Consider the following 23,590-nt stretch of genomic DNA (forward strand, 5'->3'; position numbering starts at 1 on the left):
AGTGTGAAAGGGCACTGACGAAATTCTGTCCTTACTTATTTGGGAGGCCTTTCTCTTTCTTTGCGGACCATTGCTTTGTTAGCTCGCTTCACTTAGGTATCGTACCGAAAGAGAAAGAGAAAGGCCTCCCAAATAAGTAAGGACTGAATTTTGTGAGTGCCCTTTCGGTTCACTTAGGTATCGTACCGGAAATTTGAGACGCTGCACGTTGCGCTCGCAAAATTAAACATTTACATTTGTCTACATATCAGGCCGTCTGCGTTAAGAAGCTATCTGCCTGTCTCGCCACCCCGTCGGTCCTCCCCAGCCCCGCCAATATGATGCAAACGACTGCGATTTGTTCCCACTGACCTTCCTACTCCTCGGCAAAGAGTAACATCACGATCCATTTCTGCCCTGATTCATCGACCGCATGCACTACGACAATTCCGACGCTTTTTTGGCCGTGTTCATGTTGCGCCGCAATAAATTGTACTCACAGTATATGCGGCCGGAAGGCGCTGGGTTCCTGCTCGCCGTGTCCTGTGCATCTCCACTGCACTATACTCGGACAACTTCATGATGCGGAAATTGCAGCACCCCTCTTCGTGTCCCAAACGTACGTAGTGGGTGGTGACAGTTCTTATGGGATGTTCTCTGTCGTTCTCTTTGCCGCTATGTTACTTCTTGCTAGCTGTTCCAGTGACGGAAGAAGACTCGCTTGAGCTTTTGCCACCTTCAGCCCACGACATTTCGACTGAGCCGTTTTTCTCTGTTTGCTTTGAATTGCTCTAGCCTTTTCCAATGTGAATTTCAGGGAAGTAATGGATTGCTGCCGTGATCGCTTCCATCACTCGGCACGCTATAACGTCACCGGTCTCTATTGGCTGCGCTTTGGATGTCGACGACCCTCCTCTCCATGACGCCATCTTTCACCACGGCAGCTCCGTAAAATGCTCACCAACCGAGACCGCTGCTTAAAATTCTAATGTGGTTTACGAAGCTCTGTAGTTCGTGTTCAATCCGTTCATCAAAAACCAACATCCTTACCGAGTTTCTTAAAAGTACACTGAAGGGCATGCTGTCGATTCATGCTTCCGGTCGTCATTGGGATTGCCAAAAGAATTTACCTTTCGTCACTTTCGCCTACAACTCCTTCCATCACAATGCAGCCGGTTACTTTCCCTTCTCTCTCTCTTCCTTAGCCGCGACCATTTGCTACCGTTAGTTAGCTTAGTGCCACCCTACGACTACACGAGCAGTTACGCTTGCGTTGTGTTCGTCGGGGCTGACACCACCCACAATACTGATCGAATCCGATTCGGTGCCGCCTACGGCGTACTAAAATTACGTTACGACCTTCGCTACCGAGACGACCACTGCACACCCGGAACCCGCCCTCCTTTGGCTCCTGGCCGGTCGTGTGGGCCTATGTGAAAACTGCTGCCTCGCCCTTCCTGAGAGAGAGAAAGTGATTCAATGAAAGGAAAGGTGGAGAGGTCGGCCGGCGGTACGGTGACACTGGCCTGCTGCTCCACACTGGAAAAGGAGGAAAGGGATAGTAAAAGGAGAGTGAGGGTTAGAATTGAGGGGGATTATGTCATAATACAATGAACTGCTTGGAGTGGTCTAGGTTAGAAGAGACTACGCACACATTGGTTGGCGCTGATCTCGCGAGACGACATGCAGCTAACGGAGCGCATGTCTTCCTCATGCAGCATATGTCGTGCACACGCGCATACACATGCCGCGAACAAACAAGCACAGCACGCACGGTTCCAGAGAAGGGCTCCGCACGCTCTCACATCTCGTCACAAACGAGTGTGCACTCACAGCGCGCCCTGTTGCTGAAAAAGCTGAAAGTACATAGACAGATGTCCCACCACAAACGCGTATGGACATGTGTACACCGTATAGACGCGCACAGCACAGTACACGCAAGCGTCACAGATGGGAGTATAGGCATATTTCACAGGAAAATCTGAGACAAGCCTTCACTGCGCACCAGCCGTCAGTTAGGTTCGCCCTGGCGCCTAGGGTAGTTTCGTCAGAGAGAGAGGGCCTCCGCGCAACTGTTTGAGAGTATTTTCTAAGGCTCTCCTCGCATCAGTGTAGTGAGGGAACTGGAAAATGATGTGCTGGATTGTCTATGGATGGCTGCAATTCAAGCTATTCGGGCTAGCTTCAACTCTAATCTTGTGTAGCGTAACTTGTGGCTGCTGAGCAACCTAATATACGGAACCATGTTGCTGCATAGCGAAATTCGGTCCCTTCCACCGCCAATAAGATAGCGCATATTGCGCACCTTTGCCCTTAATATTTGAGTGCCGCGGCATCACTCCCCAATTTATTGTGAATAGCGATTGCTTGTCTATGTATTGTGGGGATACGCATGAATCCCCTGCCCCATTGTAACGGCCGCGCGTAATTATCACGCGATGCTATGCGCGCGCCGTTCGGGAGGTTTTGCGAGGGAGGGCACCCACGCCACCCCCGCTTCCTTTCTCGCCCCGCCGCGACGCCGCCGCAGGGACTTTCCCTCTTTCCCCTTTCACAACGGAGAGACCTCATCTCCACAGCCCGGGAGAAGCCGCGTTGCTTCCGAGGCTCGCTTGTCTTCTGGCGGGAGCCGTGCACACGCACGGATCAGAGATCTGCCACGGAGACCGTTGCCCTTATCGCCCGGCCACCGCGTGTGACTTGACCGCCGCGGGCCGTGAGCGAGGAGCCACGCGAGGTGAGCGGAACCTTCTTCCCCCACATTTTTGCGTGCGTTCTTTCCTTTCTGTTATTCACCCCCGTACGCAAGCGGAACCCTCTCCCTCGTTACGGCGGTATGTATTGTTGCTGCTGCACTGTATTGCTCGGGAGCAATAAACGCTCCTCCGAGTAGCATACTCGTGTTTGTCCCCTCTGGCCCGAACCCGCCGTGGTTGCGACTCACCGTACCGCGGGTTGGGGGTCACAGCTCTGACTGCTAGGGCTGGCACGCTGGTGCTAGAGAGCGACAACTGCTTCTAGCCCTTTGAGAGTTACTACAAGAATAACCCCCCATATTCTTGGCACCCAACGTGGGGCCAGAGGTGTGACAAACCGAGTGTCTGCGTGAGCGACTGCCGACACACAGACTAGCCATGGCGGCGAGCGGGATTGACATCCAGTCCCTGCTGTGGTTGTCCAATACGACGGCTTCTCAGCAGCAACATCCTGGTCACGGCACTCACTTGGCTGAGACGCCTAGGCGAGCCGTCCGGACGCCTAGCGCGATGGGCGCTACTCCTCCAGCGTTACGACTTTACCGTGCGCTAAAAGAGGGGCAAGAACAATGTGGTGGCGGACGCACTTTCGCGCGCACCCGTTGACGGCTTGGGAAGTAACAACACTGCCCACTCCGCCGCGCCCGACAGCCAGAGCAGCGCGACTGCCGCGCAGCTCACACAACGCCCCGAGGGAAGGGACACCCCGCCTTCCCAGGGCGAAAGCGTGAACCACTTGGAAGGCGTCAGTTCCGTGGTGAGCGTTTTCAGCAGAAGGGAGCTATTGGAGGCACAGCGGGATGATCCATTTTGTCGAAAAGTGTTCGACGGGCTCAGGGAGCCGGGCGGCGCGGCCGCGGCGCACATAGAGGCAACTGGTATTGTTGTCCGTGCGGGGCGCTCGAACACAGCTGGTAATGCTGTGAGCGTGACGGATTCCTATCTGCTCGACTCCGATGGCATCCTGCTGAGATATATCCCCTCCGAGAAGGATACACTCGAGTCCTTCAAGGTGGTGATTCCATGCACGTTGAGAGGAGCACTTTTACGCTACTTTCATGACACGTGCATCGCTGGGCATGCGAGTGGCCCTAAGACTTACCTCAAGTTGTGCCGCCTCGCTACCTGGCCTGGCATGAAGCGGGATGCGATACGCTACGCCCGCTCGTGCGACGTGTGCCAAAGGGTCAAGCCACGTGGTGGATGCCCGCCTGGGCTCATGCAGCCGATCAATAGCCCGGTTCCTTGGCAAATTGCGGCTTCTGACGTCATGGGACCCCCCAGGACCCTCCCCCGCCAGCAGGCAGCCGCACCGAGACGCAAGGCTCGACAACAGAGCCCGGCGCCTCGTTACAACTTGCGCCCACGGCAGAACCAACTCTGACCAACGCGCAGGGAGTAATTTCTCCTGCTTAATATGGACGGAACACACCTTCCATATTTCGCACCACGGCTTCCGGAGCAAGCACACGCTTTCTCGTCGGAAAAGACCGAGAGGGGTTAGACTAGCTCAAAAAAAAAGAAAGTGTAAATCTGGAACGTAACTAGAAAGAAAAGACAGCCTTGCAGCCGCAGGCCAGCCTTCACAGCGTGCCCGGAGGAGAGCCAGCGGACGCCGCAGCGACCGTTGCTTCTTCAAACACCGAGAGCCAGGCCGTTTGGAGGGCGGCCGCATTCCAAAACCAAGAGCCCGCTGTCACCATCGAGCTACCATGCCGAAAAAGAAAAAAAAAACAGCTTCCGGTCGGCCGCAGGACGAGCGAGCGAGAATTCGGAGAAACCGGCGCCTATGTCTACCATGCCGAAAACTGCAGCAGAGAAGCCGCCTTGGAGTTCCCCTGTCCCCGCGTCAGCGGGCTTCGCCCGCAAGAGAAGCTTGGTGCCCAGCTGGGCCCGCCTCGCAAGTCCTCTGCGGCAGAGGGAAAATGGGTCGGCGCGCCTTTGTCACCCCCCAACGAGAGGAAAAGAGGGCGAGCCAAGAGCAAGCGGTTCATTCAGCTGAGCGGGGGCCTGCCGTACGCTACGACACGGTGCGTAATTGCCCTGAGCCTGCCTGCCGCCCGCGCGTCCCGGCAGGGCTGCCCTGGCCGACTCACGGGACCTGCGGTCATCGACCCCCTTCAACCCTGGGCTCCACGGTCGTCCATGGCGGTCGTCTACACTGCCTTCCTGCCCTGGCGTCCACGGCCTTCGACGACGGCGCTGCTGGCTGTGAGCTGAATCTTTTCTTTATTGGTTTTAAAGTTAAACGGCGTTTCGCCGGCCCCACTCGGTATACCCTTTTGTGTGAACGCGGTCACTTTTCGGCCGTAGGGCAGTTTTAAGGAGGGGGGATGTGGGCATGCACATGAATCCCCTGCCCCATTGTAACGGCCGCGCGTAATTATCACGCGATACTATGCGCGCGCCGTTCGGGAGGTTTTGCGAGGGAGGGCACTCACGCCACCTCCGCTTCCTTTCGCTCCCCGCCGCGATGCCGCCGCGGAGACTTTCCCTCTTTCCCCTCTTAGAACGGAGAGACCTCCTCTCCACAGCCCTGGAGGAGACGCGTTTCTCCCGAGGCTCGCTTGTCTTCTGGCGGGAGCCGTGCACACGCATGGATCAGAGATCTGCCACGGAGACCGCTGCCCTTATCGCCCGGCCATCGTGTGTGACTTGACCGCCGCGGGCCGTGAGCGAGGAACCACGCGAGGTGAGCGGAACCTTCTTCCCCCACATTTTTGCGTGCGTTCTTTCCTTTGTGTTATTCACCCCCGTACGCGAGCGGAACCCTCTCCGTCGTTACGGCGGTTGTATTGTTGCTGCTGCATTGTATTGCTCGGGAGCAATAAACGCTCCTCCGAGTAGCATACTCGTGTTTGTCGTGTTTGTGCGGTGAGTCGCAACCCGCCGTGGTTGCGACTCACCGCACCGCGGGTTGGGGGTCACAGCTCTGACTGCTAGGGCTGGCACGCTGGTGCTAGAGAGCGACAACTGCTTCTAGCCCTTTGAGCGTTATCACAAGAATAACCCCCATATTCTATGGAGGCGGAATAATGTTTCCGTTTACAGCCGCGAGACAACAACGACGTTGCACTGACTCTGTGCCAGGGACGAAGACAACGTTGATGGAGATGTTAGTGTGAGTGGTCTTTTGTTGTATCCCTGGCAGCGGGCTGTCAAACTTTCTGCTCCAGCTAACTCAACATAATAACATGTGAATGTAAATGCACCGCACCTGATCGAACAAAGCCGTCTTCGTATATACTGGCCGTTTCTCTTGGTCTCTTCAGGTAGCCTTTAAATGTACCAGGGCCTCTAATACAAATTTCTCCTTGCTCGTGCGGTCCCAGAGCTTTTCTTGTGCGGACGTCTACCACCTGGAGTAAGCAGAAAAAAATCGTTTAGAAACGCCGGCCGATACGTAATCATGGCTAACTATGTCACACAAGCACTCTGAGAATACTGTGCATACATAGCCTTCGCTGCGTTGTTTATCTTTCCCATTTGAAATGTGTAGTTTCTGTCGTCAGCGCAAACTTGGAAACTAGATTTGATGTCACCCTTCCAGAATGTGTTTAAAACAGTTTATGAACTTTCTTCCCTGCCATGGTTTCAGCATACTAAAACAACCGACGCTACTAGCACTGAACTGATTTCTGTAAAGGAGCATGGGCCGTACGTGTACTTCTGCGGGTATAACCGTCTATTAATTGTTAAGTCGCACTTCCAGCTTTATAACCGGGGATTCTGCTGCCGCTGACTGCTTCATTACTGCAGGAATATGTGAGGGAAGAGGGGCGGTGGCTAAGAGACTACTAATGCTGCTTACCATGCCCAGGTGTTCTAGAGATTAGCAATTAGCGAAACTTGTTGGCTTCCAATTGCGGACACCGCGTGACTCAATGGAGATATTTTAAACTTGTAGTTTTGGGAACAGTAGACCGTCCCGAGAGATTCTGAGTGAACGTGTCGACTTTCGGTCCAGTCTCTTCCTCCTCGCTTCAACGTCCGGCCTATAAAATGCTTCTTGCGCTCACCCTAACGATTTCCAATGGCCGTGGAAATTGGATTGCAAAACATTTAAATTAACTGGATGTACCCCACTCGCGAAATTCCCGCGCTGGTTTCAGATGTTCAGCGCTGCGGGCCGCATGGTGGTAACCGTGCAAAATAGGAGCATTTGTGCAGAATACCTGGGCTTGCACGCCAGCAAACTGTACCCAAGTCAAAGAACCTTTACATCTTGATATTAATGTAATAAAACCCAGCGGACCAATAGATTGTAGCGTCCATGGCGATGGGTGAGAGCAACTTGCCCAAATTTCCTCTCTTGGTTTGACTGGTTCGTATTTTGAATTATTTATTACTTGCGCCTTGCCCGCGTTTGGCCTTGGCCGGAAGTAGACATTTTGTATCGTTTATTCTCTTCAGCTAAACGCATCGTTGGAAGCGTTTCAATAGTGTCGCAAGAGTTTGCAGAAAATCCCATGTTTCACGGCCTGCGTAATTTACTATGCTGTCACGACACGTTTTTGTTTTGCACTGGCTGATGACGTTGACCTATTTGGTAAACGTGGCTTTGTGGAAGACGTCACGAATCCCACATGACAGCACAGGCGCATAATTTCTCTGATAATTGCTCTGAACAGAGCAGGCGGCTGTGTGGTTTGTTTCGGCGCTACACAAGTCGCGTCTATGCTGCTCATTTTACATCACTGTTGGCTTCGTCTGCATCAAGACATCACGCTTCCGTAATGTGTATCATACTCGAATTCGCTAGACTTGAAGGATGCATGTACAAGAGATACAGCTGCCTCAGTGCTTATCGAAACTCATTGATTTATGCTTATTTTTAGTTTTCTTGTATTGCAAGTTCAAGTTCATGTTTATTGTTAGTGAATACAATGCATCAGAGTATGTTTTACAGACAGAGGTCCCGAAGAGACAAGCTGCAGGGGGACCTCTTGGGAGAAAGTAGATACACTTGTAATGAGTAGTCATGCAAGGAATAAAGATCATTTACAGTGTAAGAAGAAACAATAACTCTAATAAGAATTGCTAAACATCAGTAAAACAGCAGCAAAACATTTAAAAACAGCAATAGTAACCCAGGAAGAAAATACCACATAACGATGGTATTTGTTAAAGAAAAAAAAAGAGATCAAGGTAGAAATGAAAGAACGTAACGACCGTTTGACTGAAGTAAGAGGCAGTGAGCATTTAACGCTGAATGGTAGGCTGTTCCAGTGCCTAATTGTTGCAAACGAACTGTCTGTTGCCGTAGTTAGCACGTACTTTTGGTTATAGAAAGTTGTGTAGAGGAAGTCGCCTGATACTGAAATTATTTAGGGTAGTTTTACCGAAAATTACTATTAAAGACGAGCTGAAACGCAGTGATTCCCAAGTTAAATTAGATTAGCATATTAATCGGACAAATAGGCAGTTCATTGAAAAGTGGATTGACATGAGAATTATAATGACTGTTTATGACGAATCGAATAGCTTACTTTTGTTTGTGTCCTCGAGGGAATAGATTAGTTTGATACATAAGACTTCAGGAACTAATGAAGGAACTGAGATGACTGTTGGTGAAGGCCTAATAAAGCGTGATTCGCGTTGAGGTGCCGCAGTAGCTACGTGCTTTTAGAAGAATCCGTAAGCAACATGAAGTCTTTTGTTTAATTTGTTTATTATCAGCAGCAAGCTTCGAAAATCTGCCAAGCTTTACATCGAGGAATCTACAATGATCACTGGGTAAATTTGTTGAGCGTATATGAACAGTGCGGTTATGTTGCCTCGGTCCTTCTTTCGCGAACTAAAAGCCACGTACTTAGTCTTGGAATGATTATATTATTACTTTGGCACCGTATTTTTATAGTAGCAAAGTCTTGGTTCAGTTGGTCGGTGAATGCTTTCATGCTATTATGAGAAGTGAACAGTCCTGTGATCTGCGTACAAAAGACACTGCGATGACAATTAAAGGCATGATGATAAATCACTATGTATGGTGCCTTGGGGAACACGTATGGTAACGATGTTTGATTCGGAATGAACTGATGATATGGCCACTACTTGCTCTCTGGTCAGTAAACAGCTTCTGAGTAATTCTAGAGCGGGGCCGGTTGCACCTTGTCAACAAATTCTTGCTGAAAAGATTGCCATGATCAATGGTATCGAATGGTTATTCCTGGCGAGCACCGAACTGCTTAGGCGATAATACATTAAATTTGTTTAGGTAGTCAGCGATACGCTCTATATTTAGTTCTTCTGCCACTTTACTGAATAAAGGGAGAGTGAATATGGGCCTGTAGTTCGTTATAAGGGTTTTGTCTCCTTCTTTAAATAGGGGGTTTATTTTACACTGTTTTAATTCCCCGGGAAACACGCCAGTCATGAAAATTACATTAAGAATATCAGCCAAGATATAGGTGACGAATTCAATGACTTCAGCGATATGCATATCGGCGTTATTTAGACCACTAGTTGTAGGTTTTAGATTAAGAATAGTTGCGGGCCCTTCAAATTATGAGGTGAGCAAAATGAAAAACAAACGTGGCGCGTGGCGATGACTGTGATGTTTTTTAATGTTGCAAAGCGACTCAGGCTATGAGGGATGCCGTAGTGAAGGGTTCCAGAAATTTTGACCACCTGGGGTTCTCTAACGCGCACTGACATCGCACAGTGCATTAGCATCTAGAATATCGCCTCCATCGGAATTCGACCCCCGCGCCCGGGATCGAACCCACGTCTTTCGGGTCAGCAGCCGAGCGCCGTAACCACTGAGCCACCGCGGCGGCGACTATGAAAATGTGGCGACGCAGTTATGCGAGTTGGATCGGCAGAAAAAGAACTGAGTGCATGGGCAGTATCGTAAAAGTCAGTGAATGTTTTACCGGCATAGCATATTTCAGTTAGTTTTTTGAGATGCTTTATTCAGAAATGGCTTTAAAATGCGCCATTTTTTTTTCGACATTGTTTTTGCTTCCAAGAGATGATTTTTATTGTATTGGCACGTATCACTGTAGTGTCCGTTCGTTCGCGCTCAAGGCCGCAGGAAAGGGGTGTTGTCATTTTTGTTCTTGACGCGGAAAGCGACCGGACTAATCTCGAGTGATCACAGGCATGAAGAGCTGTATCTAGATGATCCAGATTATTGTAGATGATCTTGTCCTGTTATGTCGAAGTTTAATTGCGGCTTTAAGTTGTGCGATGCCGCGAGCGGCGGGCATTTGTAGTTCGACATCTGACGAGCACGTTTGTTGCTTACGCCGCCGCCGAGTGATTCAGTTCTTTTGCGGGCGCAAGTCAGACCAAATAAAGAGCTTCGTTTCCAAGTTTTCTTGGTGTCTTCCTGACCTCTGGACTGCCGTAACTACAACGTGACATCTTGTGGAGGTGCGGGGTGGCCTTCCATGTACCGGACACCCCCTACAAGTCGTGACGCCAGCCGCATGAGTCATCCACCGCAGGACCTGAGTCCAGTCCACCGCGCAAGCCAACGTCTGCTACGGGACGCACCTGAGTTCGGGACAATGCCGGACCCTACCCGGAAGCGAAAGCCAGTAGCAACGTCCACCATGAGCTTGCCCCAGACGACGACTCCAATCATTCTGCAGCAGCCCCGGGTGCCACCAAGCTTCGATGCTTCGCCTGGCGCCGATCCCGAAGAATGGCTAGAACAGTTCGACTGTGTGGCTGTCTTAACAACTGGGACGATGCCATGAAATTTAGGTACATCTTCTTCGCCTTGGAGGGACCAGGAAGAATCTGGTTTGAGAATGAGAAAGCCAGCCTTGTGACCTGGAAACCTTCAAGGAGCGGCTTCTCCAGACTTTCACAAACGTCGTGAGAAAGGAGAGAGCCCAGCAGCTACTACAGTCTCGCATACAACACCCACACGAGAATGTTGCAGTGTATACTGAGGAAATGAAGCGTCTCTTCCGGCGTGCCGACACGGACATGAAGGAAGAAGAGAAGTTGAAGTTGCTCATGCTAGGAGTTAAAGAGCAATTCTTTGCCGGCATCGTCCGCAACCCACCGAAAACTGTGGCGGAATTCGTAGAAGAGGCATCCACCATGGAAAGAACTCTTGATGCCCGATCCCGCCAGTATGACCGCCAGCAGCGCGTTTTCTCAGCGAGCTGCCTGGACACCGCTAACAACGATAACCTGCGGGAGGTTATTCGTCAAGTCGTGCGAGAAGAGCTCCGACGATTGCTGCCAACTGGAACGCAGCCCCAGCTTACATCGCTCACTGACGTCATCCGGGACGAATTTCAACAGGCCTTGGGTGTGACGCCAACCACCACGCAGCCTATGGAGCCCCCAGCCATGACTTACGCCGTAGCAGTGCGCCGTCCTGCACCTCGACGTCGGGACCCAAGCCCCTATCGCCCTCAGCCAGCTGCGCCGGACCGCCGCCCTCTCGCCCCAACCCGCTCGTCCTACGAGCGTCGCACAGCGCCGAGGAAATGCGACGAGTGGACAACACCTGACCAGCGCCGCCCTCTATGCTTCTACTGCGGTGAAGCCGGTCACATTCTCCGGTACTGCCCATACAGGAGAATGGGCATTTGAGGATTTTCTTACAACGCCCCACGACCCCCGACCCGGCCAGCGACCAACAGAAATCGAGGAGTGTTTGCGTCGGGAAGAATACTCATCGCCGTGCCGCTTATCGCGTTCTCCGTCGCCATCGTCACCGCGCTATGTATCTCCTAGCCGAGGCTACGCAGTGCGTGGACGCTTCCCCAGCTCCCGAAGGTTAAACTAAATAAAGCAGCCTCTGGAGGTGGGGTTGCTTCTGAGCGCAAGAAAATATATCCTCCATTGACGAAAACGCAAGACCATGTCTCAACTACGACGACAACACCGACGACGACGACGCGGCCAGAGTTGAAGCTTTTACCACCGCCCAGAGAAGCATCGTCGGAGTACGCCCACCGCAGCCTCACAGCTCGACGAAGCCGAAATCGTACACCGAAGACCACGTATAATACGAAAAATCGAACAAGTCACCTTGAAATTACGGTCGACGGCCACGCGGTTACCGCCTTGGTCGATACGGGAGCTGACTACTCCGTCATGAGCGGGTCACTTCCGGTCCGACTCAGGAAAGTGACAACAACTTGGGATGGCCCGTTGATCCGCACCGCAGGTGGTAACCTTATTACGCCGTTAGGGCGCTGCACCGCGAGAGTAATAGTAAATGGGCGAACCTATGCTAAAGCCTTCCTGTTCCTACAGAAATGCTCGTGAGACGTGATTTTGGGAATGGACTTTCTGAACGAACATCGGGTGATCATCGACCTTCGATCTAAGTCGATCAAGCTTTCCACGGACAAAACCATATCTGCAGCGACGACAGCGACTCATCACGTTGCCTTAAACGTACTCGACGAAGCATTGAGCGCGCCGCCCCGATCAAGTGTCATCGTCTGCAGAGGTACTGGAGACATCGAAACTGCCGAAGGCATCGTCGAGAGCAACACCCAGTTACTCCTGGATCGAGGACTCGGCGTCGCAAGGGGAGTCGCCCAAATCCGGAATGGCCAAGCCCAAGTGCTGCTAACTAACTTCACCGAAGAATACCGGCATCTAAACAAAGGTACGACGATTGCTTTTCTAGACGAGCTGGCAGACATCAGAGACATGTTTGCCCTCCCAGACCAACCCGTGGAATCATCTGACTAAGGCCAGCAACCCACGTTTCATATCAACCCAGCATTGCCCCGGAGCAGACAAGACCAAATACGCAGTCTTCTTCAAAGGTACTGCGATTGCTTCTCATCGGCATCAAATGTGCGACGAACCCGGCTTGTCAAGCACCGCATTGTCCCAGACGAAGACGCCCGACAACTGCGGCAGAGCCCCTACCGCGTATCGCCGCTGGAACGCCAAGCTATCCGCAAGCAAGTAGAGGAAATGCTACGTGACGACGTCATCTAGCCATCAAGGGTTCCCTGGGCAGCATCAGTTGTCCTAGTGAAAAAGAAAGACGGCACCCTTCGCTTCTGCGTCGATTACCGCCGCCTGAACAGTATTACGAAGAAGGATGTCTACCCCCTCCCCCGCATCGACGACACATTGGATCGTCTGTGAAACGCTAAGTACTACTCATCGATGTAGCTGAAGAGCGGCTGCTGGCAAATTGAAGTCGACGAAAGAGATCGCGAAAAGACTGCGTTCATCACACCAGAAGGACTCTTCGAGTTTAAGGTCATGCCATTCGGCCTCTGCTCTGCCCCAGCTACGTTCCAGGAAGTAATAGGTACAGTGCTGGCAGGCTTGAAGTGGCAAATTTGCCTAGTCTACTTAGGCGACGTTGTTGTCTTCACCTCAAGCTTTGAAGATCACCTCAGAAGGCTAAGGATAGTGCTGGAAACAATTAAGTCTTCAGGCCTAACACTGAAACCAGAGAAGTATCACTTCGCCTACGAGGAGCTGCTGTTCCTTCGTAACGTCGTAAGCAAGGCTGGAGTTCAACCAGACCTTCAGAAGACGGCTGCGATCGGAGAGTTTCCACAGCCTAATCACAAGAAAGCTATACGCAGATTCCTTGGATTGTGCGCTTATTACCGGCGATTCGTCAAGAACTTTGCGCGCATCACCGAACCTTTGACCCAACTTACCAAGGCTGACGTGCCTTCGAAATGGGAAAGACCGCAAGAGGAAGCTTTCAAAGAGCTTAAGCGCCGCTTACAGTCCCCTCTTGTGCTCGGGCACTTTGATGAAAACGCCGAAACCAAAATTCATACCGATGCAGGCAGTGTGGGGTTAGGAGTGGTCCTCGTTCAGAAAAATGGAAGACAGGAGAAAGTTATCGCGTACACTAGCCGTTCACTGTAGAATCCCGATGTCAACTATTCGACCACCGAGAAAGAATGTCTCGCCATTATTTGGGCCACGTCGAAATTTCGACCTTACCTGTACGGACGACCATTCAAGGTTGTGAGCGATCACCATGCTCTGTGCTGGCTAGCCAATTTGAAAGATCCCTCCGGCCGCCTTGCTCGTTGGAGCCTGCGCCTTCAAGAATTCGACATAACTGTAGTCTACAAATCTAGCAGCAAGCATTCCGACGCAGACTGCTTCTCGGAAGCTACCGTGGATGCAGCACCGGAAGAGGAAGACGGCGACGCTTTCTTAGGACCGGTAAGTACCAGCAGTTTCGCGTAGCAGCAGCGCTCGGATCCTGAGTTGCAAAACCTAGTTGACTATTTGAAAGGCAAGACCGCATCGCCTCCTCGAGAGTTCAAGCGCCAACTCTCGTCCTTCGTCCTTCACAATAATGTCCTCCTGAAGAAGAACTTCACGACCAACAGGATCTTCTCCTATAACACTGCCGTCCAGGATACAACCAGGTTTACCCCATTCCAGCTTGTATACGGCAGGAAGCCCCCGACAATACTCGACGCAATGCTCCCGCACGTTTCCGACGAAGACAACCTCGACGTCGCCGCCTACCTTCATCGCGCCGAGGAAGCCCGAAGACTTGCGCGGCTTCGCATTAAAGAGCAGCAGCACATCGACGCCCAACGCTACAATCTGCTCCGTCGAGATACGCATTACAAGCCAGGAGATTGTGTTTGGATATGGATGCCAATGCGCCACCGTGGATTGAGTAAAAAGTTGCTGTGACGCTATTTTGGCCCGTACAGGGTTCTCCGTCGCATCGGTGACCTCGACTATGAAGTAATCCCCGACGCCACGACAGCATCTCAGCGACGACGCACACGCCCGGAAGTCTTACATGTTGTACGCCTTAAACCATATTATGAACGCTGAAGGACTCGAAGTTTGCATTCTCTGTGTTTATTTTATATTTTGAAGCATCGAGGTGATGCTTCTTTGGGAGGGGGGTAATGCCACGTATCATTGTAGTGTCCGTTCGTTCGCGCTCAAGGCCGCATGAAAGGGGTGTTATCATTTTTGATCGTGACCCGAGAAGCGACCGGACTAATCTCGATTGATCGCAGCCATGAAGAGCTGCATCTACGTTTATCCAGATTACTGTAGATAATCTTGTCCTGTTATCTCGAATTTTCCTTGCCGGCTTTAAATTGTGCGATGCCGCGAGCGGCGGGCATTCGGAGTTCAACGACTGTCGAGCACGTTTGCTGCTTACGCCGCCGCCGCGTGAATGAGTTCTTTTGCGGGCGCAAGTCAGCCCAAATAAAGAGCTTCGTTTCCAAATCTTGTTGGTGTGTTCCTCACCGCTGGACTATCGTCACTAGAACGTGACAGTATTTTCTTTTAGCGCGTTTTAGCAGTTTATGAAACACATATTTCCTGCGATGATCATGCAATGAAGAGTTGAATGGATGTTTCGTAGTTTTCGGGCACAGGTTCTCTTTCCTTCGAAAGCTGCTTATTAAAGATTAAGTCAGCCAAGAATTATGTGGCGAAGAATAATTATTTTGATATAGAACTACAGACCACGAGGATAATATACAAATACTTATAATAGAAAAAACTCAGTGCAGCATGTTTGGGCATTTTGGTAGGGTGTAACTCTAGACCAACTGGCATTAGTAATCAGTTCTTTGAAGCATTTTTGAATAATGTGCGGTACAGCTGTTCCTTCAATAGCCTCGAAGTTTGAAGTGCAAGCAAACTGGCAGCGGAATGAAAGAAATAGACGAAGAAATACATGAGATTTGACGTTGTGTGAGAACACCTAATGCGTGTGTTTCACAATGAGAGAATAAAAGAAGGCCATGTTACTTTTTACGGAGAACAAGCAATATAATGTTCGCACACTATTCTTATTACCCATCAGGCGAAATTTATGTACGTTGTGGCCTCTTTGCAAATCAGTACGAAGGAGTACATAAGCTACTACGCAAACATGACGTTTTAGTAATCATTGATTTCCTCCGTACGCAACTTTAACTCAGGGCTCAAGTATGCTTGAGGAAGTGGTTACCGAGATCACTGCAAAAGTTCTTTGGAAGCTGAAAGCTCCTGATGGAGACGACAATGCTTCTTTGCTTAGCAGTGTTGAATTTATCAATCAGGAATTTTAGGCAATGAAAGCAAAGCAGTCTGAGCTTATTGCTGCCAACAACCTGTTGGCAGATGAAAATTAAAAGCTGCACAAGAGGGTTTCAGAACACGAACAGTACTCAAGGATCAACAATGTTGAAATAAAGGGAGTTCCTGTGACTAAAGGCGAGGATGCTAAAAAAGTGTTGGAGAGCATTCGTAATGCCATTGAGTTCCCTGTTGACTCTGCTGACTTTAACATAGTCTATCGTGTTGCCACCAAAAACAAAAATGAAAAAAAATCATTGCTCGCTTTGTGTGTCGGGAAAAGAAAAACAAATTCGTGAGCAAGGCACGCAAAGCTCACCCCACAATGGACCAAACAGGCTTCCCTGTAACTTCATCTGCCTCAGTATTTGTGAATGAGCACCTTACAATTGACAACAAGAAACTGTTTTCTAGGGCTAAGCTGCTCAAGAAGGAAATGGATTGGAAGCATCTCTGGGCTAACAACTGTCGCATTCTTGCGTCTAAGACTCACGAAAGCACGGTCTTCCGCATAAGTTCGAAAACAGAGCTTCAGGTCTACCGCAACAGCTCGGAATCAAACCCTTAGGTATCGATCTAGTTTTGCCACTGCATGGCTTCTGACTCAGCTGAATCCCCGTAAAACATTCCACTATCTCCTGATAAGCTTCAACTTATATTTGCGAACAGTACTCACTCTCTTATCTACTTCAACGCACGCAGCCTCAGGAAAAACCATGAATCTATCGATAACTTTATCACTTCACTTCAGCACTCGTTTTCTTTCATTTCCATTTCTGAAACTTGGCTCTCCCATTCTGACGGCCACCTGTTTGATTTTACATAACATAAGAGTAGCGCCAAACCTGGACGACGGAGAAAAGGGGAGAGAACACACACCAAAAACACAGGCGATACTGTAGCACCTGTGTTGTGGGTTTGTGTTCTCTCCCCTTTTGTCCGTCGTCCTGGTTTTGCGCTACTCTTATGTTATGGATTAATACCGACTTGCCCAAATTTCCACCCTGGTTTTACATCTTATATACCAGAATACTGCAATCGCCTATGCAGCAGCTATGGGGGTGCTGAAATATTTGTTTACCCAGAAATTTCATACCACCGTAGATCATATCTCACTCTGAATGCAACGCAATCCGAATCAGTTTGGATTGAAGCCAATCATTCACTCTTTTCCACTGACTGCCGTAAGTTGGTACTCGGCTGCATCTATCGTTCCCCGTCATCCTTAATCCCTGAGTTCCTGTTAGCGCTGGATGCCACATTAAATAAACTATCTTTCGAAAAAAGGAATGTAATAATTGTTGGAGACATTAATATTAACCATCAAGATACGGAAAACTCCTATGTTGTGTCCTATATTGACTGTTTAACTGGTTTCGGGTATGAATGTAGCATAAATTCTGCAACCAGATGCACCTCCAATGGATCTTCCTCGTTAATCGACCATGTTCTGACCAATATGTCTCCCTCACCCTCCTCAGGGGTCATCGAACTCGACATTACAGATCATTTTCCTATTTTCATTACGCATGGTGAAATTTCCCGTCTTTCGCGTTCAGTTTTCTACACTTCCAGGTTTAATAGCGAAGAATTTGTTAGTGCAATCAGTGATACTGACTGGTCTCCGTGCGTTGCGTCGAGCGATTCGGAGCGAGCAATCCACCTGCGTATCTCAGAGTACAACATCAGTAAAGTGTCGAAAGAATTACAAATTTCCCCACAATCCATGGCTGACAGACAGTTTATCAAGCTGTAAGCGACGCAAAGAAAATTTATACATAAAAATCGACAAGCAGCTTTTTAATGTTTCTTTAGCTGCACGCTACGAAAACTACGCTACTGTGCTAAATAACTCACTGAAACATGCGAGAAAATCTTACTGTGAGCATGAAACACATAAAAATGAAAACAACTCTAAATAGCAATGGAAACTTTTGAGTGACTTCCTCAAATTACCCAGCGCAAACAGTCCCCTTACTGAAATTGATTTAAATGGTAGAGTTTACACTGATCCATACGACATTGCAAATGCCTTTAGTGACTTCCTTTCTGCGCCTCATAATAGTCGTCCTCTTAGTTCCGAGAAAAACAAAGTGCTCTAAACAATTTTTTTCTTTTTCCTGTTTCCCCTCGTGAAATCGAACTGCTGATTACTGGCCTCAAGGGCACTAGACCTGGATTAGATAAGATATCCTCGCGGCACCTTAAACTTGTATCAAATCTGATCTCTAAACCACATTTGTCATGTTATTAATCTCATCCTAAAGACAGGTGTTTTTCCTGCTTGCCTCAAAACAGCTAAGGTAATCGCGTGTTCAAGAAAGGAGACAGACGATTAATTTCTAACTATCGACCTATACCTATTTTATTTTCTCTCAGTAAGATCATCTAGAAAATGATTGTTGAATGCGTTAACATTTACCTAGATAAATTTTAGGTGATTTGCCCCCATCAGTTTGCTTTTCGGTCTGGCAGTTCGACTAACTTAGCCCTGATTTCTCTGACTGATTTTATCAAGCAAGGCATTGATAATGGCAAGTTTGCTAGTTCTGTTTTTTTAGATTTCACAAAAGCTTTTGATATGATTAATAACTCCATATTGCTTCAAAACCTTGAATTTTATGGTACTACAGGTCCTGTGTCACGACTGCTGAAAAGCTATGTACACAATCGTCAACAAATAATCAATATTGGTGGACGATTCTCCCAAGCTAAAACTTTTAACCAAGGGCTCTATTTTAGGACCCTTACTATTCATACTATATAGTAATGACCTTCTTAATTCTATTAGTCCAACTCACTGTGTCTTATATGCTGATGGCACTACCGTGTGATTATCTAATACGTCCATAGATGATCTGGCTCTTGAATTGAATGCCGTTCCAAGTAATGTCGCCAAATGGTGCACTGATAATCAGTTGGTGATTAATCCCCCACAAATGAAATTCATAGTGTTCAAAAGTAGCCAGAAAATTCTTTCGTGTCCTCCTACGTTAAATCTTTGTTCTTGTAATGTTCCGGCTTCTGATAACACCAACTTCCTCGGCGTTTTTCTTGATTCAGCTCTTAAATTTTCCGTCCGTATCACTCATCAAAAAATATCTATGTTTGGCATCAGAGCTCTAATAGTCGCGTCCATATTTCTCGCGTCCGTATATATATATATATATATATATATATATATATATATATATATATATATATATATATATATATATATATATATATATATATATATATATATATAGGCGCGTCCATACTTCTTTCCATGCAACCTACTCCTATCTTTGTATTATGCCTTCATACATAGTCGCATCACTTATGCGATTATTACAGAGGGAAATACTTCTCATTGCCATTTATCATCTGTGCAACACTTACAAAACCAGGCCATCCGCATTATTACCCGTAGCCCTTTCTCAACTAATTCTCGTCCTTTATTGCAGGAGAACAATATTTTGCCAGTCCACCAGCTTTTACAGTATCACCTTGCAATCATGTTCTTTAGATTACTACATGGCACCCCACATTTTAAGTTTGTAGACCCTATTCCGCTGATCAATCACAACCCTACCAGATTTGCAGAAAGAAACAATTTCCTGCTCCCCAAAGTCCATACCAGTTATGGAATATCGACGTCTTCTTTTCAATCAATTTCATTTTGGAACACATTTCCACCCACTCTAAAAACATCAATTTCCTTGACTGAATTCAAAAATAAGATCAAAGTATTTTTATTGGAATGCTGTTGTGTTATTCTCTTTTTGTGTATATTACCTGCGTTATTGAGATTTTTTACTCTGTTTTTGTGGTGAAGTATGGATTTGATATTTTCTATATCTTATATTTATCTGCTAACTATGCTGAAATCATTTCTTGTATTATTTATTTATCGAGGGTCCCGGTGAAGTCTGACTTTGGCACCCTGGTCTGTACATTTATGATGTTTTGTATATATATATTTTATTGGGACCAATAAAACATAACTTTCTAAAATGTCAAAAATGTCTTCAATAGAAAAACTATATGGCAAAGTTTCTCTTCAATAGAAACTAGTTTCTCTGCTATTCCGAAAACGAGAAGACATCTTCTCACCTACCAACATAGTATTGGAACGTAGTAAGGGCTTGTCGCAGAGTACTGATTTTTTTTTATTTGAGTTTTGGTTTACACAACATATGCAAACCAAGGACGAGCAGGAAAAAGACGCTAAAAGCACCTAACTGAGTCCTGCCCTCTCACACACAAAAAACAACAACAAAAAAGCCAACATCCGAACCATTTGACAACAGCCAAATAATGTCACAAAACGCAATCTAAAATAACAATACTATACACGAAACAGAACTGCATTCCAGGAAGAAAAAAAGAGCAATGTTTACTGACAAAGCAATGCAAAGACAGTAGCATATAACGCACAGCTCTTTTATAGTTTTCTACATATCGGTTTTCTATTGCCATAGAAAGTAGATATGGGTAAACATTTAAATATCGCGGTATCGCAAACGCCAAATTTTTGTGGCCATAATTTCATCAGGACAGTGAGTCATGAAAATCAGTTGTTCGAAAGTTGCATGCGCCAGGCGTATGCAGGTATTTTCACTAGCAAGGTAAACGAGGGTTTCAAAAATCCAGGGTACTGGGGGTTTTAGCCTTTTTTATTGTAAATTAAAAACAAAAAAAAACTAGTTCAGAAAACTTTCTCACATGGAGACAGTGTAAAGAAAGAATCACCACTGTTTTAAGTAACACAACGCTACTTTCATGTCTTTTATGCTAGAAGTATTTTTCACATGCATGTTTTTCTCGATGTGCTTTAGTTCATATTGCATGGAATTATTGACGCGAAGAACGGGGAGATACATGGAGTGATTGGTGACGTTTACAGGAGCGTGTTGTGATCGAAATAGGCCTGTGAAGAAAAATTACCGAATGTCTTCATACACGGCAGTTCATGACGATCAAAAAATTGTGCCAGCGCTAGGGACTCCTCAGAATGTACCGTGGCATCACGAAGCACCCGATCCAAGTGGCATGATATTCTTTTTGAGCTCGGCGTCTGTCTCTCTCTCTTCACAGAACGCACATTATCGCACTTTTATACTCGAACTCCAATTACAAACTGTGCACAGCAGTGTAAAGATGTATTCCATAAGAACCATTCGGGAAAAATCCTTTTTCATAGCGTACATTTATGCATTTTGCTGGACATTGATGCACTGAAATTAAGAACTCACTTTCATTTCCACGAAGGGCGCTGGCGTTCCGACGCTTTTGAAGTCGTCCTCGCACGGGATGGAGTACGTGATGCATCCCGACAGTTCTGTCATACCGTACACTGCCACAGGGGAAAAAATAGAAGGCTATTAAAATTTAAACCAACAGGATTTTTCTAATAATAAGGCGCTCAAAAAAATAGCACGGCAAACAATACTTTTCACATTCTTGCGAAGCTGGGAAGCCTTATCTGTGGGCCGCGCATGGCGAAATAAGTTGTGTTGTGCAAATAAGCGATGTTGCATTAGGTCAATGACACATTAGGATGTTCTGGGTAGGACATCTCTTTCCTATTCATACATCCTTTGTCCGATCGTTCTACAAACTCCTGCAAAAGAGTACAGTGACCTTTCGCAACAGCGCCAATGGTAGTCTTCGCTACAGGCGTCGCAACCTGTGATAACTCTGGGCTATCAATATTTATGCCGACGACACGAGCACATTCTTCACAGGAAGCAATGCAAATGACCTTGTCAGAAGCGCCAAAATATTTTTGCACAAATTGGGGGAATGGTCAAGGGTAAATCGTCTACAAATAAACTGCTCTAATTCAAAGCCGGGTTTATTTCAAACTAAAGAAACAAACGCTCGTCCCAAACCCCTGAAATTTAATAATACCATAACAAAATCTTATTCTGCAGCAAAAGCTTTGTATGTCGTTTTCTATGAAAATACACTACGGAATTTCCACATGGGTAGCATACAAAGTGAACTGTACAAAGCACTAGCTGTACTTAGAAAAGTACAGAACTTTTTGCCTATCCCAAAAAAGCTCATGCTCTACAACACACTTTTAGCATCCCATTTGCCTTACTCTCATTTGCTTTTGGGTATTGCTACCAAAAAGTCAGTCAGCAGCTTGGTTACGCCGCAAAAAATGCGATATGGGCAGCTGCAAACTACCCTTACAATTCCTACACCTCTCTCTCCACCTTTCCCTCCTTAAATTCCTTTCTCTCTCTCTCTCCTACACTTCTGACCTCTTCTTCAATTTCAGAGTTGCCAAATTTTCCCCCCTCTGTGACCATCAGCTACTGGTATCCCCGAAATCAGAAATCCAGAAAATCGAACAACATTACGGGCTGCTGCCAACTTACAAATCAACATTCCACCTAGTTCCACCCACCATCGTAAACATGGGCACGTTTCATCAGCGCCTACCAAATATGGTTTTCATATGTTGAAAAATAGCCTGAAATGTTCACTAAATAAATACCAGCTAACCGAAGAAGAGCGGCGCGTTCTTACGAAGAGAAAATATTGGAAATTACTAACGCCTACTGTATGGTCTCACTGCAATCCCACGAATGTATTGTTCATTGTTTCCCATTCGTCTCAAAGCGTGCATCATTTTTAATGTAAAATTATTGCTTTTCATTACTGTTTCCTTTATATATATATATATATATATATATATATATATATATATATATATATATATATTGATACAGCTTAGAAGTCGACGAAGAAGAAGTGCTCCACCATCTCGCTTGTGACGAGGAAGAAGAAGTGCTTCGCCTGTTTGCTGGTGACCGCTCGGCAGACTGGAACAGTTCTTGTGTATCTAACGGTGTGCCGTGTAATATTCGTGACAAATCTGGTGGAGGTGCGGGGTACGCTTCCAGACCCGCGTAGGCTACCGACCAATACGGATCTCACCCAGTTCACCAGGCCGCGGCCGCCACCTCCGTGGAGCGTCCCCAGAATTTGGACTCCTTCCGGCTGCAACCAGGGCGACGCAACCCCGGCCTTCGGAGGCACCAGCTGCCATGGCAACTGAGACCACGCTCCCGGCGCACATCCTCTGTCATCAGCCACGAACACCCCCGTCGGTTCATGGCGACGTGTTCGAGGACGCCGAGGATTGGCTCGAGATCTTCGAACGGGTTGCCCGTTACAACGGATGGAGTGACAACCGTAAGCTCCACAATGTCTATTTTGCACTTGAAGAGTCGGTTCGGACATGGTTCGAAAACCATGAAGCTTCGTTTACGTCCTGGGAAGCTTTCTGCCGCAATCTTAAAGCCACTTTTCCGAATGCAGACCGTCGAGAGCGAGCAGAAGCTGCGTTACACTCGCGCAACCAGCGCCACAACGAGAGTGTACGCATGTACTGCGAGGACATGACTCGCCTTTTTAAGCGCGCGGATCCCAACATGACAGAAGTCAAGAAGCTTCGCCACCTCATGCGGGGTGTCAAGCAAGAGCTTTTCGCAGGACTTGTGCGCAGCCCACCAAGCACTGTGGCAGAGTTCCTCACCGAGGCGGCAACTATGGAGAAGACGCTGGAACAGCGAGCCCGCCAGTGCAATCGCGACATCAACACCTTCGGGCCTGATCCCATCTCCATGCCTCCCGGTATCGACGCGGCCTTTCTACGCGAGCTGGTCCGATCGGTCGTCAGAGAGGAACTGCAGGCCTTCCGTACGCCGTCCGAGACGCCATCTTTCACGCCACTGAGCGAAGTCATCCGGGACGAGGTGCGCCTGGCAGCACAACAGCACCAGATTTCCGAGGTTCCTCGCCAGCCTGATGCAAGGCCCACGTATGCGTCCGTCCTG

The 23,590-nt window shown here is 47.9% G+C and overlaps 1 protein-coding gene across 1 annotated transcript in view; it reads right to left on the minus strand.

The window, feature by feature from the left end:
- The window catches only part of LOC149357975 (uncharacterized), a 95,925-nt gene that overhangs the window by 35,418 nt on the left and 36,917 nt on the right, over positions 1-23,590 (minus strand). The window contains exons 7-8 of the mRNA XM_089576694.1: positions 20,990-21,090; positions 5,953-6,094 (exon numbers count right to left, since the gene is read on the minus strand). Of these exons, the coding sequence (XP_089432820.1) occupies positions 5,953-6,094; positions 20,990-21,090 (243 nt within the window). The remainder of the gene's footprint in view (positions 1-5,952; positions 6,095-20,989; positions 21,091-23,590) is intronic.

This window comes from Amblyomma mixtum, chromosome 3 (assembly GCF_055824585.1).
Source record: "Amblyomma mixtum isolate Tamu chromosome 3, ASM5582458v1, whole genome shotgun sequence".
NCBI classification, from domain to species: Eukaryota; Metazoa; Arthropoda; class Arachnida; order Ixodida; family Ixodidae; genus Amblyomma; species Amblyomma mixtum.